The sequence below is a fragment of the Panthera onca genome, chromosome A2 (genome assembly GCF_046562875.1).
Source record: "Panthera onca isolate mPanOnc1 chromosome A2, mPanOnc1 haplotype 2, whole genome shotgun sequence".
Taxonomy (NCBI): domain Eukaryota; kingdom Metazoa; phylum Chordata; class Mammalia; order Carnivora; family Felidae; genus Panthera; species Panthera onca.
Window position 1 is genome coordinate 50,930,128 of NC_138340.1, and position 16,305 is coordinate 50,946,432.

Below are 16,305 nucleotides of genomic sequence, written 5' to 3' on the forward strand. Positions count from 1 at the left end.
ATACATCTCAGGGAACACTACTCCAAACATAAATTGGCCTAATGATTATATGAATTAAGAGAAAAGAGCCAAAATCCCACTCCTGGCCAGCCAAGATATTTTATAAACACCAACAAGCCATCAAGAATGAATCATTTGCAAGTGAAATCAAGCCCAGAACACCACTTGCTGGGTCCTGTGTTAGGCCAGAGGTTCCAAAACTCAGCACCTTGAAGAAGTCGACCTCTGTCCCTTCCTGGCAGTGACAAGGACAGGACCCATCTTCTAAATGAGCCTAACCTCACCTCCTCCTGACCCTCTTATCCTTACTCTTATATCTTTGCCTCATCCCATTCTCCAAGGTACCACTCAGCTCTACCTCCCAGGCAACCACCACCGGTTGGCCTTACACCACCCACCGGAGCAATCCAACTTCATATGTTTCTTGATCACCATCTAGATGCCAGGCATGAGCATACAGCAATGCACCGATCAGAGAGAGCTTTCCTCCTCACGGAAATATGGTCTCGAAGTGTCTCTACACCAGAACCCTTCTCTGAACATTAGTTTCCACATCTGGAGGATGAGGGAAGAAAAGTGGGGGAGTTGGACTCCCCTCCCTAGTGGAGGGGACTAGAAGACCCCTCAAATTTCCAGTCCTATATTTTCCAGTTGATGGAGGCAGATATGGCAGCCTCAGTCAAGTCTACAGAAGTGTCTTCGGTGGGCACTTTGCCAAAGGTGACTCCATGGGATGGGTGTGAAGGATCTGACACAGTTGGTGGCATCCAGGAAGAACCAGGAAAAGTCGGATTAGAAGGGGAGTTGAAGTTTCAGGAACAGTAGGAAGTCAGAGATGAAGACCCATCTCAGAGTGGTCTCCCCAGGAAAGAGACCCCTGGGTTTCAGAGCCACATTGCTATGACACGGCTTTCACCTCACTGTACAACTGGAAGTCAGGAAGGCTCTGCGTAAACCCTAACTCTACCACTGTTCCCTGTGCAATCTGATGCAACTTATTTCATTTATTTCTCTGAATGATAGAGGTTTTAGTCTATAAAATGGGAATAATAATGACTACCTCTGAGAAGTACTGAGATCACAAAATCAGATACTGTGTATATGACTGAGACCCAGAACTAAATAAAAATCAATTACCTCCCATGCCTAATAAAGTTATATAGCCTAAAGCATGGCTTGTAACAGTCACAGAATGAATGAGTGAGTAAATGAATGAATGAGTGATTGAGGTTTCTAGAAAGGAAAGGTTGTCTTTAATAAACTCTGGTGGTAAAAACTCCAAAAATGGCCAATATAGACCTCTAGATCTACAGATTTCCCCAAACTGCAAAAAGCCTGGAATGCAGTATTCCCAACCACACCCTACTATGACTGTAGCAAACGCCACCTCATTAAACATTTCTCTTGCTTTGAACACATAAGCCTTCACCAAATCTCCACTAATAAATATCTCCCCTGTCAGGGACAAACAAGGAACTTCAGTAAACTATGGAGAATGTTTCCTTTATCAATAAAACCCCTACTTTTTAAAAATGTTCATTATTTTTGAGAGAGAGAGAAACAGAGCATGAGTAGGGAAGGGGCAGAGAGAGAGGATGACACAGAAGCAGGCTACAGCCTCCGAGCTGTCAGCACAGAACCAGATGCAGGGCTCGAATTCACGAGCTGTGAGATCATGACCTGAGCCAAAGTCCGATGCTTAACTGACTGAGCCACCCAGGTGTCCCAATCCTCTACTTTCAATGGAACAAAAAGTATAGGTGCTGTCATAGATTGTGTCTCCCCCTCCAAATTTGTGTGTTGAAGCCCTAACCCACAATGTGACAATGTGATGGTATCTGGAGGTAGATGAGGCCTTTGGGAGATAATTAGGTTTAGTTGAAGGTCATGAGGGAGAGGCCCTCATGATGGGATCAGAGCCCTTAAAGAAGAGGAAGACAGACAGCCCTCTCTCTCCCTCTCTCTCTCTCCACACTGAGCAAAGGCCATGTGAGCATACGGCGAGAGGACAGCCATCTACAACACTAGGAACTGAATCTGTTGGTACCTTGATCTTGGACTTCCACTCCAGAACTGTAAAAATAAATGTCTGTGGTTTAAGCACCCAGTTCACAGTATTTTGTTATGGGAGCCCAAGCAGACTAAGACACATGTCAAGGAAAATAACTAAGTTAGCTAAAAGTTGTTCAGAGTAAAACTTCTCATTAGTAACGTACCGGCCACTCTCTCAGCCTATCTTGTGTCAACCACACTGGCGAAACAAAACGACCATGAGCACAGATCTGAGGGAATCACTAATTTTGCCTAGGAGAGTTGGAAGAAGGTGTCATTTTGGCAGCCACTGAACGACGGTCAGGAGTTGCCCAGACAAAGAAAGGGTGGAGGAAGGGGGACATTTTAAACAGAACAAAGGCACAAATGGCAATAGATGTGAAGGTTCCAGGAAGGGATTCTGAGGATTCAGAGACAAGGGATTGGCCTCATGTGGTTTTAAGAGCACAGGCCTAATATAGAGAAAACAACTAAAGATAAAACAGGAAAACTGGCTGAGGCTCCATCACCAAGACCTTTTATGGACTTCAACTTACAGGCCAGAAGTTGCAAAGCAGTGGGTTGTGAGCTGAAACTGTCCTACTGATGAGTTTGTTCAGGCAGCATAGTGTTTCTTAAAAATTTGAGTTACATTTGGGGCTCCTGGGTGGCTCAGTCAGTTAAGCGCCAACTCTTGATTTTGGCTCAGGTCATGATCTCGCAGTTTGTGAGTTCGAGCACCCTGTGAGGCTCTGCACTGGCGATGCAGAACCTGCTTGGGATTCTTTCTCTCCCACTCTCTCTGCCCCTACACCGCTCACACTCTCTCTTAAAAACAAACATTAAAAAATATTTTTTAAAAATTTGAGTTGCATGTAAAACTCAGGAGATTTTCAGGGCACCTGAGTGGCTCAGTCAGTTAAGCATCCGACTTCAGCACAGATCATAATCTCACAGTTCATGAGTTCAAGCCCCGCGTCAGGCTCTGTGCTGACAGCTCAGAGCTTGGAGCCTGCTTTGGATTCTGTGTCTCCCTCTCTCTCTGCCCCTCCTCCACTGGCACTCTGTCTCTCTGTCTGTCTCTCTCAAAAATAAATAAACATTAAAGAAAAATATTTTTTAAATCAGGAGATTTTCATCATGGCCTAGGATCTGGCAAACGAGTCCCAGATATGACATGAAAAGCATGAGAATAAATAATCTGAATTTCATAAACATAAATATTTTGTGCTTCAAAGGGCACCATCGAAAAAGGGAAAGCATAACTCACAGAATGGAGGAAAATATTTGCAAATCTTATATCTGATAATGGACTTGTATCCAGAATAAAGAACTCTTATAGCTCAAAAAAGGAACCCTCATACACTGTTGGTGGGAATGTAAATTGGTGTAGCCACTGTGGAATACAGTATGTTGGTTCCTCAAAAAATTAAAATAGAAATACCATATGATCCAGCAATTCCACTGCTGGGTATTTACCCAAAGAAAATAAAAACACAAATTTGAAAAGATATATGCACCCTTAGGTGTATTGCAGCATTATTTACAACAGCCAATATGAAAGCAACCTAAGTGTCCATGGATAGATAGATGAATGGATAAAGAAGATGTGATGTGTTTATGTATGTATGTGTGAGTGTGTGTGGATCGAGAGAGAGAGAGAGAGACAGAGACAGAGAGAGAGAGGAATATTACTTGGCCATAAAAAAGAATGAGATCTTGCCATTTGTGACAACATGGATGAACCTAGAGGGTATTATGCTAAGTACAGTAAGTCAGACAGAGAAAGACAAATACCACCTGATCTAACTTGTATGTGGAATCTAAAAAACAGAACAAATGAACAAATAAAAACCAGAACAGACCCATAAATACACAAAACAAAATGATGGCTGTCAGAGGGAGAGGGGTAGTGGGATGAGTAAAATTGGTGAAGGAAGTGGGAGATATAGGCCTCCAGTTATGGGATGAGTAAGTCATGGGGATGAAAGGCACAGCATAGGGAATACAGTCAATGCTATTATAATAGCATTGTATGGTGACAGATGGTAGCTACACTTGTGAGCACAAAGTAACATATAGAGTTGTATCAGTACTATACACCTGAAACTAATGTAACATTGTGTGTCAAATATCCTTCAATTTAAAAAAGAATTTACAGCTCAAAAATAAAAAAGACATCCCAATTTTTTAATGTTTTTAACATTTTTAAAAACTTAAAAATAAAAATGAGGAGATTTTGTTTTAAAATCCAGATGCCCTTGAAACACTAAAAGAACTGACCAGTCTGGGCTCACATCCTGCCTGGCACTGAGACTGGAGCTGAGCAGAGGCTTATGCCTCTAGGTGAGCCTTAATCAGCCACAGTCCCCACTACTCCTCAATATCTCTCCCAGCCAGCATACTTTCCTCATTGAAGCCTATTGAGAGTAGTGAGGGTTCCTAAAGTTCTCGTCCGTTCACTCAATGCCATACTCTCTTTAAGACTAAACTCATTCTCGGGGCATCTGGGTGGCTCAGTGGGTTAAGTGACCGACTTGGGCTCAGGTCATGATCTCCCGGTCTGTGAGTTTGAGCCCATGTCAGGCTCTGTGCTGACAGCTATGCAGAGCCTGCAGCCTGCAGCCTACTTCAGATCTGTGTGTGTGTCTCTCTCTGCCCCTCCCCTGCTCATGCTCTGGCTCTGTCTCTCAAAAATAAGTAAATGTTAAAAAAATTTTTTTTAAAAAGACTAAACTCATTCTCGGGGCAGCTGGGTGGCTCAGTCAGTTAATCATCTGACTTCGGCTCAGGTCATGAGTTCAAGCCCCCATTGGGCTCTGTGTTGACAGCTCAGAGCCTGGAGCAAGCTTGAGATTCTGTGTTTCTGTCCCTCTCTGCCCCTCCCCCCGCTCATGCTTGCTCTCTCTCTCTCTCTCTCTCTCTCTCTCTCTCTTTCTCAAAAGTAAATAAACACTAAAAAAAAAAAATAAAAAATAAAGACTAAACTCATTCTGGTGCTCAATTGGGAGTTTTTGTGTTCTGAGTTTCTGTTTTTGTTTTTTCCATTTCCTTCACCGATTTTATCACCATATTTCAAGAAAACTCTTAGAAAGCCAAGAATGTATCATATACTCTGCATCTCTCACAACACCCAGCAAAAGACTAAGAAGAAAGTAGATAATCAATGTTTACTGAATGAATGCATAAATGAATGAGTAAATAAACACTTCTCTGTGATCTTCTTCAAAATCTGCCCTTCTTCCCCCAAATTCTAGACTTTTGCTATTAAGAAGATGGCCTAAATGACTATGGATGTATAATTAAAAACCAAAACAAAACACTAAAGTCAATCACTGTTTCTATTTCAATTTTCTATTAGGTTGAAATGGAAATGGGAACTCTAGATAAATGCAGAATAGATCATTATGTCTGACAGCAAGATGAATGAGAGCCCAGGGCACTGAGAACTCTGGCAAATAAGATTACCAAACACTATCGGTGATCTTTGAGGGAACTGTGAAAAACAGGATAAGTACCAAAATGCTGGAGATGGGTAAATGTTGTTCTGATTTTCAAAAGGGGAAGAAGTTAGAGCTTGCCATTTCCAGACTAGAGAATGTGATGTCACTCTCAAGCAAAGTGCTTGAACAGATTCATAAAGGGACACTTGCAAGCACCTCAGACAGGAAATAGAGTCCATCTGGGGCCAGCACAGGGTCACCAAGAACAACTCATATTAAATTCATTTCATTTTCTTCTCTCTGACAAAGATCTTAATAACATAGTGGATTGGAGAAATATAGCATATAAAATAAATATGGTACAGTGAAGGAGTGGGCAGTGAAAAGGACTAATTCAATCCTTGGGCTATATTAATAGAAGCAATACATGCAGCATAAAGGAGGTGATAGTTGTTTTTCTTTCTCTGATCACATCAAAAGCCTCTCATATAGAACTTAGAAACACTCATTTTTCTTTTTTTTTTTTTTTTTTACTGTTTATTTTTGAGAGAGAGAGAGAGAGACAGAGAGAGAACAAGTGGGGGAGGGGCAGAGAGAGAGAGACACACAGGATCTGAAACAGGCTCCAGGCTCTGGGCTGTCAGCATAGAGTCTGATATGGGGTTCGAACTCAGTAACAGCAAGATCATGACCGAGGCTGAAGTGGGACACTTAACAGACTGAGCCACCCAGGCGCCCCTAGAACTTAGAAACACTCTTAAAGGGGGTACCTGGGTGGCTCAGTCAGTTAAGCGTCTGACTTCAGCTCAGGTCATGATCTCACAGTTCCTGAGTTCAAGCCCCAAGTCGGGCTCTGTGCTGACAGCTCAGAGTCTGGAGCATGCTTCAGATCTGTGTCTCTCCCTCTCTCTCTCTCTCTCTGCCCCTCCCTGTTCATGCTCTGTCTCTCTCTCTCTCAAGAATAAATAATAAGACATTTAAAAAAATGTTTTAAATAAATAAATAAAGTAAAATAAAAGCATAAAGCTCTCATCTAGACAGTATTCTCAAGGGCACCATAACCACCATCACCCTTTCATCTACTGCCCTCACAGAGGTGGTAGACCGACTATCACAAATCATCTTACTTGGCCAGCTTCACTCATTTATTGTGTCTGTCAAGCACCCAAAGGCACATGGGAGTTTGTAACCAGGATACAGTAAATCCAAAGGAAAGTGAAGATGATTAAGCAGCAGATAAGCATCTTATGTGAGTAAATGAGGATAATCATAGTGGGGCGATGATCAGAGTCTCTAACATCCAATGGGCAGTCATGGGGAAGAAGCATCTGTCTTGTTCTATGAACCCCCAAGGAGAAGATACTATAGAACCAATAGATGAATATAAAAACCACTTACAGCAGCCAGGGCTATCAAAGGTAGAATATGTGGACTTGGGAGGTGATGAGTTCCCCATCACTGGACATGTACAAGCACATGGTATACTACTGCATTGCAAATATATAATCAAAGGGATTCAGGTAACTGATGAGGCAAGAGAAGGCATGGATCTGATATTTCTTTTACAATAGGAAAAAAAAGGGTGTTAAAACATTCTCCTCAGGTCAATAAATTCTTCAAAAAGAGATAAAAGAGAGTAAGTCAACAAAGAACTCAATATCATTTTTAAAAACCAAAAATGCCCCTCACTAAATTCACAGAGGACCAAATCTATCTAAGTAGGCGAAGGGTTTGCACCAAACTGGTCAAATGATACCCAGGGAGAAAGGAAACAGGCTTCAGGCGTTATTTTTGGTGATTGGTCAAACATTCTTCAGAGGCAAGCAACAAAGGCAAGGGATAAAAGTAAGAGGGTAAACAATGGAACGATCAAGAGACAGCCAGTCCCCACCACAAAACCGCCATCTGCCACTGACATCAATCCTTCAAGGGCCAGCCTCGGGCAAACAATGCAATGGGAAAGAAGACCAGCTACCTTCACATTTCTGGCCTTGTGACCTTGGGCACGTCACTCAACCTGACAAGGCCTCAGTTTCCTCATCTCTAAAGCTGAGCTCATTCATACAAACACTTTCCGTACATTGTGTAGGCCAAGAGTAGTGATGTTTGGGAGTGAGCCAGACAGAGAAACTGTAGAGCCCTGTGCGTACATCATCAGGAATTATGATGATGATTAACAAACAGAATTTTGAAAGGAAAAGATTCCAGACGGTTTCAGGCACAGCAACGTCCTGGCCTAAGTCATGTGGGTGTCAATTCTAAAGGAATAAAATTCAACTCCTTTAACCAGAATGTAGAGACCCTTAGGGTCTGGAAGAGACAAGATCATCTGGACAAATTTCCTGCCGGAAATGCATGACCTTGGACTTGCTAAGTAGTTGTTAAAATAAAGGTGAAAGGTAAAAAAGTAAAAGAATCAGCCAGAGCAATAAATGCTTCATTGATCCTCAAGCCAAGTTCTTGGGCCCTGTGGCAGTGATCCAAAAACAAGACGAGCGTATTTCCTACCAAGACAATGCTAACAAAAACCTCAAACTGTCCAAAACTCAGCATTCGCTTCTCTAGTACGGCATTTTTCATGAGAACCTCAGTTAAAAAGAACTATAATACTCAGCCAAATTCATCTTACAAAACATAAACTCCCTAAAAAGTGTGTATGCAAAGGCCGAAACTGGGCTTTTGTATTGATGCAGCCAGGTGAGTTCAAATCTCTGACCAGTAAAGGGCCTGTGACTAAATTTTCAGCAAGGCTGAAACATCCTAAGTCAGTTTGCCACACTGAGCTGAAACCTACAGAATGTTTTCAGCTCCCTTTGCCCTGGGGTCTACCCCCAGAGGTGATTAGCATGCCGGGTCTGACCAGGACTAGAAGACACAAGAGGGTTGGCGAGACTGGAAAAAAAACAAAACAAAACAAAAAACAAAAAAAAAACAAAGCCCTCCCCTGTTGGCCGCTCCCCTCCCAAAGGTTCCCAAGCATCGGGAGCGTGTGCAGCAGCTGTGGATGTCAGGCCCCTGCCGCTCCCGGGGAAACTTCCTGGGTCACTGAGTCTGGAGCTGCAGAAGCACCTAAAAGCAGGTGGGGCAGCCTCAGGTCACCTGAGCCCCAAATAATCAACTTGCTCAAACAGTCCACCCACGATCTCAAGAGCAGGCGTCAGTATCCATTGAAGATGTATTTTGTCTTTAGTCTTTCTGTGGGAGACCACAAACACACCCTGTGTCGCAGCAAGGAGATCCAGGACCAGAAAGAAAACAGACACTAAGAGACGCAGGCCCAGGCTTCCCTCAGGGTCTGTCCTCGGAGAAAGGGTGAGTATGGAGCTTTTAGATTTTCCTTGCCAAAACTGAGCCTAGAACTCATGAAGGTGGGAGAACCCCCTCTGGCGTGAACCAGGATTCTGCCTGCATTTGTCTATGCGACTGTGTCCGGTTCCCTATTTCGCCTTGCTAGTGCGGATTTAGGGAGCAGTTTCTGAGAGGAGCGTGCACCCCGTGGCCCCAAAGCTGGAACAGGCAGCCAGAGGTCATCCCACCCTGCTGCCAGGCTTCCTCTAGCGCTACGGAAGCCAGGCAGCTCCTACCAGCCGAAACGGCACACTAAGCTGTTGGCTTTGAATGAAGGCTGATGACCCTACACGCTAGCAGGCAGACGGGCGGTGATTGGGGCTGCACACTGCGAGAGAATACATTTTCTGCACCGAGCTCCCTCTTTATGCCTAAATGCCTGCATTAGTTTGGATCAATATGCCCCATAACAGTTAATCCATGGCAACCCAGGCCAGCCGAGAGACACCGACAAAGAAGTGCAACCCAGGGATGCTGCTTCTGTGTGCACATGCATGTGAATTCCAGCCCAGAGAAAGGGGCAAGGGAAAGCAACAAGAAACCAAAAAGAAGAAAGAAAAATAAAAGCAGATAGTAAAAAAAATCATATTAAGGGGCTTTCAGCATGGGAGGGGGGAAGAGGCAGTGACTGTCAAAATGGCCTTAGAGGGACATGTCACGGCCAAGATGATGGAGTATCCACGACACTCCTAAAGCCGGGCGTAGGATCCTCCTCACACACCTGCAATGCAGTGATTGCTGCCCATTCTATAATCCACACTCCCAGAGCCAGGGCTCTCTGCAGTTGAAACCAGTCTGGACTTGTGCGGCTGCCACTGTTCCTACTCACAATAAGATTATTGATGCATAACAACATTTCGTGATGGCAGGGAGGAAAAAGGGTAAAAGAAAGCCAGAGCAAGAGAAAAAAGGAAAGGGGAGGGGAAGCATGACTCCCCAGCCCGCATCTCACCTTTTATTTGGGCTTCATATTCAGCAATGATCTCTTTGTCTTTCTTGAACTTAGTTTGAGATGACATCTTCCAACGTGGCCAAAGGCACTGACAGGCTGTTTGATTTATTTCTCTTTTTCTTCCCCAGTCCTCTCTCAAGCCCTGGTAATCACTCGGCTCTAGTCGATTTCACAGGGTTTAGGGACTAATCTCTTTTACTCGGCTGCAGAGCCAGCGGGGAGAAAAATGCCTCTCGTTCTGGGAGGAAAATTCTCTTTACTTGCCGAAAAAAATGTCTCTAGTAGCTTGGTCTGGTCAGCTCCTCTTGCAAAAGAAGAACTACCGCCCCTAGGAGCACAGTAACCTGCCCCAGATTTTCAAGATTTTTCTTCCACAAAAATAATAACTGAGAGCAATCACACACACATGCACACTAACACACTCACGCGTGCACTCTCGCACTCAACCGACACACACACAGTCGTGATGCACACGCACACATACACACACACACTCTCACTCACTCACTCACACCCGCTCACCCACCCACCCACACACACACACACATACACACACACATCCACAGAGGCGCGGCGCCTCCTTGCTTGTGCAGTCAGTCTCCGGCTGGCTTTCAAAGGCTCTGCTAAGGAGATGGTCAGGTTGCCAGAGGGCCGGTCATCTCGCATCCTCCCTCCCTTCGGCGCCTCTGGTCTGATGTACAGTGAGGATCAAAGCCAGAAGAGCGAGATGGAAGTTCTCCTGCTGCAAGGCTTAAGCTCCGGTGAACCACGGCTGGACTGCTCGCCCTGCAGGGCTGGCTGAGCGCTCCCCCACCCACCTCGTCACCAAGCTCCACCTCCCGGATTTTATAACAACTGACACATTGTAGCCTACAGGAGAGCAGAACTCATTGCAAGCAGAAAGGGGAAGAAATGCTCACAAAAGGGAAGGCAGCAGGAAAAAGAATCGGGTTGGAAAGGCCTGAGAGGCCCCTGCAAACTCCATTAGCAATCGTGTTAGGAATTTTTCTTCCAAAAACTTCAAAAGTCTCACCTTTTCTTTGCACCATGCAGTTTAATTTCTCAAAGCAATGGCTATGTGACAGTTTGTTACTCTGTAGGGATTGTCTCGCAGAGGGGAGAGGCTGACCCATGTAGGCAAGCTCTTTAATATGTGTTGAGCAATTGTGGGGTGGCAGGGACAATGCCAGGCATTTCAGACATGCAGCTTTGCAAAGCTGTTGAGAGCAGGCATGCTAGAAACACCCAGCTGCTTCACTGTCTCTTAGAGCTTTAGCCAAATCAATAACTCATTGAGCCTCAGTTTCCTCACCAATGAAATGGGCTCTCTTTAGGGCTCTTTAATTCATTCTTTCAACAAATATTTATTGAAAGCTTACCATAGGTCAGGCATTATTCTGGATACAGGGATACAGCAAGAGTCAAAATAGGCACAGACATTAAAAAAAAAAAAAAATCCTGTCCTCCTGGAGCAGCTCCAGGGTCTCCACTTGACACAACTCTGGGAAATCCCCACCACTCACGTTAATATTCTCAGTAATGGTAGAACCCAGAATGCACTGTGAATCGTGCCTCCTGGAGTCACACGAGGCAAGAGGCCCGGGAAGGGGAAGATGAATAAACAAAATGAGTAAATTATACTATAATGTAAAGAAGGTAAGTGCTATTGGGGAAGAAAATATTGTAGGGTAAAGGACTTCAAAACTGAGGGAGCTCTTGGGAGGATCAAATAAAAATGTAGAGCTAAGCTTAGCACAGTGCTGGGCACATAGTAAACACTCAATAAATGGTAGCAATTATTATTACCCCATGATATCCCCCACAAAGAAACCTAACAACATAGTATAAGTATCCCTGTTTCACAGATGATGGAAGAGAAGCACAGATACGGGAAGTGACTTACCCAAGGTCACCAGCATATCAAAAAATAGGCTATCTGACACCAGATTTTGACCATGCAAATGCTCAAATAGCCTGCATTCTACTAGAGAGATTAAACCCATTTCAGGAGCACCAGGGTGGCTGTCGGTTGAGCGTCCAACTCTTGATTTTGGCTCAGGTCATGATCTCACAGTTCGTGGGATTGAGCCTTGCTTCAGGCTCTGCGCTGACAGCACAGAACCTGCTTGGGATTCCCTCTCTCCCTCCCTCTCTCTCTCTCTCTCTTTCTCTCTGCCCCTCCTCACCCCACACACACACACACACTCTCTCTCAAAATAAATGAATAAACATTTAAAAAAAAAACATTTCAGATGCACTTAGGTAGAAAAGATTTGTTCTCTAAAAATAAAATCAAGCACTGTAGGGTTGCTGACCACAGGAATTACACATATTAAGAGTGTCCTTAATATGTATTATCCCCCAAGTTTGGTATTTTCACAAATTTCTCAAAACAGTCTTACATTTGCCCATTACATTTTATATAATAAATGATTGGATTTGGGTTCAGAAATGAATCCATTCCAGTCCATTGAGGTTTCCCAGAGAGGGTGGCAGTTGCAGTGGGTCTCCTCAGACAGGCATGAGGCCCAGAGGTTGTAGGGGGAGGTCGGGAAGAGACAGGATATTCCTATGGAGCAAACAGTATGAGCTAAGCCTGCAGATGCAGAGACATAGGATCTGCCTGGAGAGAGCACATGGGAAAGTGCAGACGGTGAACCACAGGGCTTATTACAGCTTCATGTCCAGAGACAGGAGGTCGCAGAGTTCACAAATACTATCCCCCAACCTGTGCCATCACCCCCCTGCCTCACCCTTCCCATGGGCTTGCTCAGGCCTTCTGAGGTTCCCCTCTGGACCACTTTAAAAGAGTGAAAGCCACACATGTTACCTGAAAAAGATGTGCTCAGAGATTAGCATCCCTGCCTCAAGACTAACCCTTGAAGGAAGATCAGAGTTAAGTACCGCGCATCTTGGGACATGAGAGACAGGATTCCCTCCCTGGCTCTGCCACGGCAGTTCTGAGAACTAGCCCAAATGACTTAACCTGCTGTTGCTAGTTGGAGGCAGGAACTAGTGAATGTCAGCCATTCTCGCCATTACTAAAATTTCGAGTCCACAGATATTTCTGGGAGACCCAAGTGCAGGCACTGAGCCACAGAAACATCATAAAAGGCTTTATGAAACTGAAGTGAGGTATGGTACAGGGCCACATGCTGAGCGGCAAAAGAAGCTGGATTTTGGTGTGAGACAGATGGCGATTAAAATTCCAGTTCTGCTGCTTACCAGCGTGGGGCTGGCCCTGAGTACCTTCTGTGCCTTCGCTGAGCCTCACTCCCGTTTCCTCGCCTGTAAAATGGTGGATCCAACGTGATTATGAACTTAGAGTGCCTGGCACATGGCAGAGGTCCCACAGATGTTATTTCTTTTTCAGGGCCCAACCCCCCAGGGCCTAGGATCAGAGCTGGGGCTCCACAGATCCCCCCTCCGCGCCCCGGGTTAGGAACCGGGAGAGAAAAAAAAGAAGAAAAGGGTCCCCCAGGGCCTAGCATCAGAGCTGGGGCTCCACGGATTCCACCCCACCCCCCCCACCCCGTCAGGAACCGGAAGAGAAAAAAAAGAAGAAAAGGGTTATGTCCCCTGCAAATACATCACCACACACAGTGAACCCACATCATCCAGAATCTTCCTTCCCCAAGAAGAGGTAGTATGACTGGGGCAGACCCCCCTGGGACAATGTACTCCACTTCCTCCTTCCGATCCTCACCATGGCTCACAGGCCCTTCTGTGACACTCCCCTCCACGTAGCCACCTCTTCCTTGCCATGAGAACGAAGTGCCAGGCCTGATGACTACCCTTCACAAGGTAGTAACAGAACTCACACTTTTCCCAAAAATAAGTGTGCTATGTGGTGGGCAACAGGGCTACACCATGTAATCTGATCTGTGCCACCCCCAAGGATGGGAGTACCTACTGAAAGGGTATATTCCATTTACCTTGGGCTCATTTCCTAAATTCGTTTAGGTATTCCTGAATGATACTAATAGCTAGTATTTATTGAGCCCTCATTCTATCCAGGCACTGGGCCAAGTACTTTATTTAGATTTTATCACTGACTTCTTGCTGCAACCCAATGGGTCAGGTTCTGTAATCATCCTTGTTTTACAGAGAGGGAAACAGAGGCAGAAAGCAATGAAGCAATTCCAAGATCACACAACTAGCTACCACCTGAATCGCATTCAAACCCAGAGTCTGACCATTATCAGGGCCCAAGGACCTGATCGGCATACAATTCTATACCAGAGCAATCATCGTAGGAATAACTGCTGTCAAGTATTAACTTTTTTTTTCAATCAATACAGTGCTCAACCTAAAGTTTGCTATTAAAAAAAGAATTTAGGTGTAAAAACTTAAGGAAGGGGCACCTGGGCGGCTCTGTCAGTTAAGCATCCAACTTCGGCTCAGGTCATTATTTCATGGTTCATGGGTTCAAGCCCCACATTGCACTCTGTGCTGACAGCTCAGAGCCTGCAGCCTGTTTCGGATTCTGTGTCTCCCTCTCTCTCTGCCCCTCCCTCACTTGTGCTCTGCCTCTCTCTGTCTCTCAAAAATAAATAAACGTTTAAAAAAAATTTTTTAATGTAAAACAAATAAGGAAAACATATCAAAAATGGCCATTGATGAGGCTTAAATTACAATTAAGAGCTGATTAACACAAAACCCACTAAACTGATTTCTTTTCCTAGTAGGAAAAAAAATTTTTTTTTAAAGATTCTACTTGAAAGAAGAATGACCAGAAAAGTTTTGGGTTTAAGGCATTTTTTTTTCGGTCAAATATGAAAACTCCCCAAGATAACTAATAAGAGTTGATATCTTCTGTGACATTCCCCAAATGCTACCAATTACTTCATCCTTGACTGGCTCAGGAACTAATTCTGCCCTTCAGTCCCTGCTCAGCAGAATGGAAGCAACAACAGAACTCAGCTAGTTAGTGCCAGAATCGCATACAAATTAACAGTGGCAATAACAACAAGCCATGCGTGTATATACTGGTTTATATTTTGTAAAGCCCTTTCATATTGTTTATCTTATTTGGTCTTCACAATAATCCTGGCAGAGAGCACAAGTAGCCTGTTTTTAGTCCCTGTTTGAGGAAAGGAGTATATAAGTGACAGCTTCGATGGGAGAATTATTTTATAACCTCACATATGAGGGCGGCCTTCCTAACTATGTCACAAAACCCATAAGCCATAAAAGGATGACACAGTCAACTATATGACAATTTTTTTATTAATGTTTTTATTTATTTTTGAAGGAGAGAGACAGAGTGTGAATGGGGGAGGGGCAGAGAGAGAGGGAGACACAGAATCCCAAGCAGGCTCCAGGCTCTGAGCTGTCAGCACAGAGCCTTATGCAGCGCTCGAGCCCACGAACCGTGAGATCATGACCTGAGCCGAAGTCAGTCGCTTCACCGACTGAGCCACCCAGGTGCCCCAACTATATAACAAGTTTTTCAAAATTCTGCCCAGCCAAAAAGCACCATAAACAAAGTCAAAGACAAACTGCAAACTGAGGAAGAATATTTGCAACACCTGTTTATAAGCTGAGAACTAATTTCCCTAGTACACAAAAACATACAAATTTCCCTAATATACAATTCCAACAAATACTTGGACATGAATGTTCATAACAGCACTGTTCATGACAGCCAAAAGGTGGAGACAATCCAAATGTCCATCAACGGATAGATGGAGAAATAAAACATGTTCTATCCATACAATGGAATATTATTCAGCCATAAAAAGAAATGAAGCACTGATAATGATGCAGTATGAATGAGCCTTGAAACACATTATGCTGGCTGAAGGAAGCCAGACAGAAAAAGCTACATATTGTAGAAGTCCATGTATATGAAATATCCAGACTAGGTAAACCCACAGAGACAGAAAGAAGATTAGGGGCTGCCAGGAGCTGTGGCAGGTGGGGAAAATAGGGAGTGACTGCTTAATGGATACAGGGTCTCTTTGGTGGTGATGAAAATGTTTTGGAACTAGAAAGAGGTAATGATTGCACAACATTGTGAATGTACTAAATGCCACTGAACTGCACACTTTGAAATGGTTAATTTTGTCATGTGAATTTCACTTCAATAAAAAATGAATACAAAAAAAAAAAAAAACCTCCTTCAAATCTGTGAGAAAAACACCAACAGTCCAGTAGAAAAAAAGGAAAAGGCAACAAATTACAATTCACAAAAAGGGGAAAAGGGGAAAACCTATGAAATTTTAATCAGCCTCATTCATAATGAGCATAAGTCAGCATGGCTAGATCCAGGGGCTCTAACAATGTCAACAGAACACTGTATGTCTTCCTCCAACTCCCCACTCTGCTTTCCTGTATGGTGGCAGGCTGTCCCCACAAGATGGCAAAGATGGCCCCAACAGCTCCAGGCTCAATTCTCCCAGCTTGGCAATTCCAGCACAAAGGCAGCCTTTCCCAAGAGTTCTAGCTAAAGTCTCAAGAATAGTCAACTGGCCTGGGCTGGGATGCATGGCTATCCATGAATCAATCACTGTGGCCAGAAGGTGGAAT

General features: G+C 44.2%; 1 protein-coding gene across 7 annotated transcripts in view; it reads right to left on the reverse strand.

Moving 5' to 3' along the window:
- The window catches only part of SRGAP3 (SLIT-ROBO Rho GTPase activating protein 3), a 261,924-nt gene extending 251,323 nt beyond the window's left edge, over nucleotides 1–10,601 (reverse strand). For 4 of the 7 annotated variants that reach the window (XM_060631641.3, XM_060631640.3, XM_060631645.3 and 1 more), the window contains exon 1: nucleotides 9,775–10,601. In XM_060631641.3, the coding sequence (XP_060487624.1) occupies nucleotides 9,775–9,841 (67 nt within the window). In that variant the 5' untranslated portion in view covers nucleotides 9,842–10,601. The remainder of the gene's footprint in view (nucleotides 1–9,774) is intronic. The other 3 variants (XM_060631644.3, XM_060631643.3, XM_060631642.3) reach the window with 1 other exon arrangement.
- Nucleotides 10,602–16,305: the final 5,704 nt, after the last annotated feature.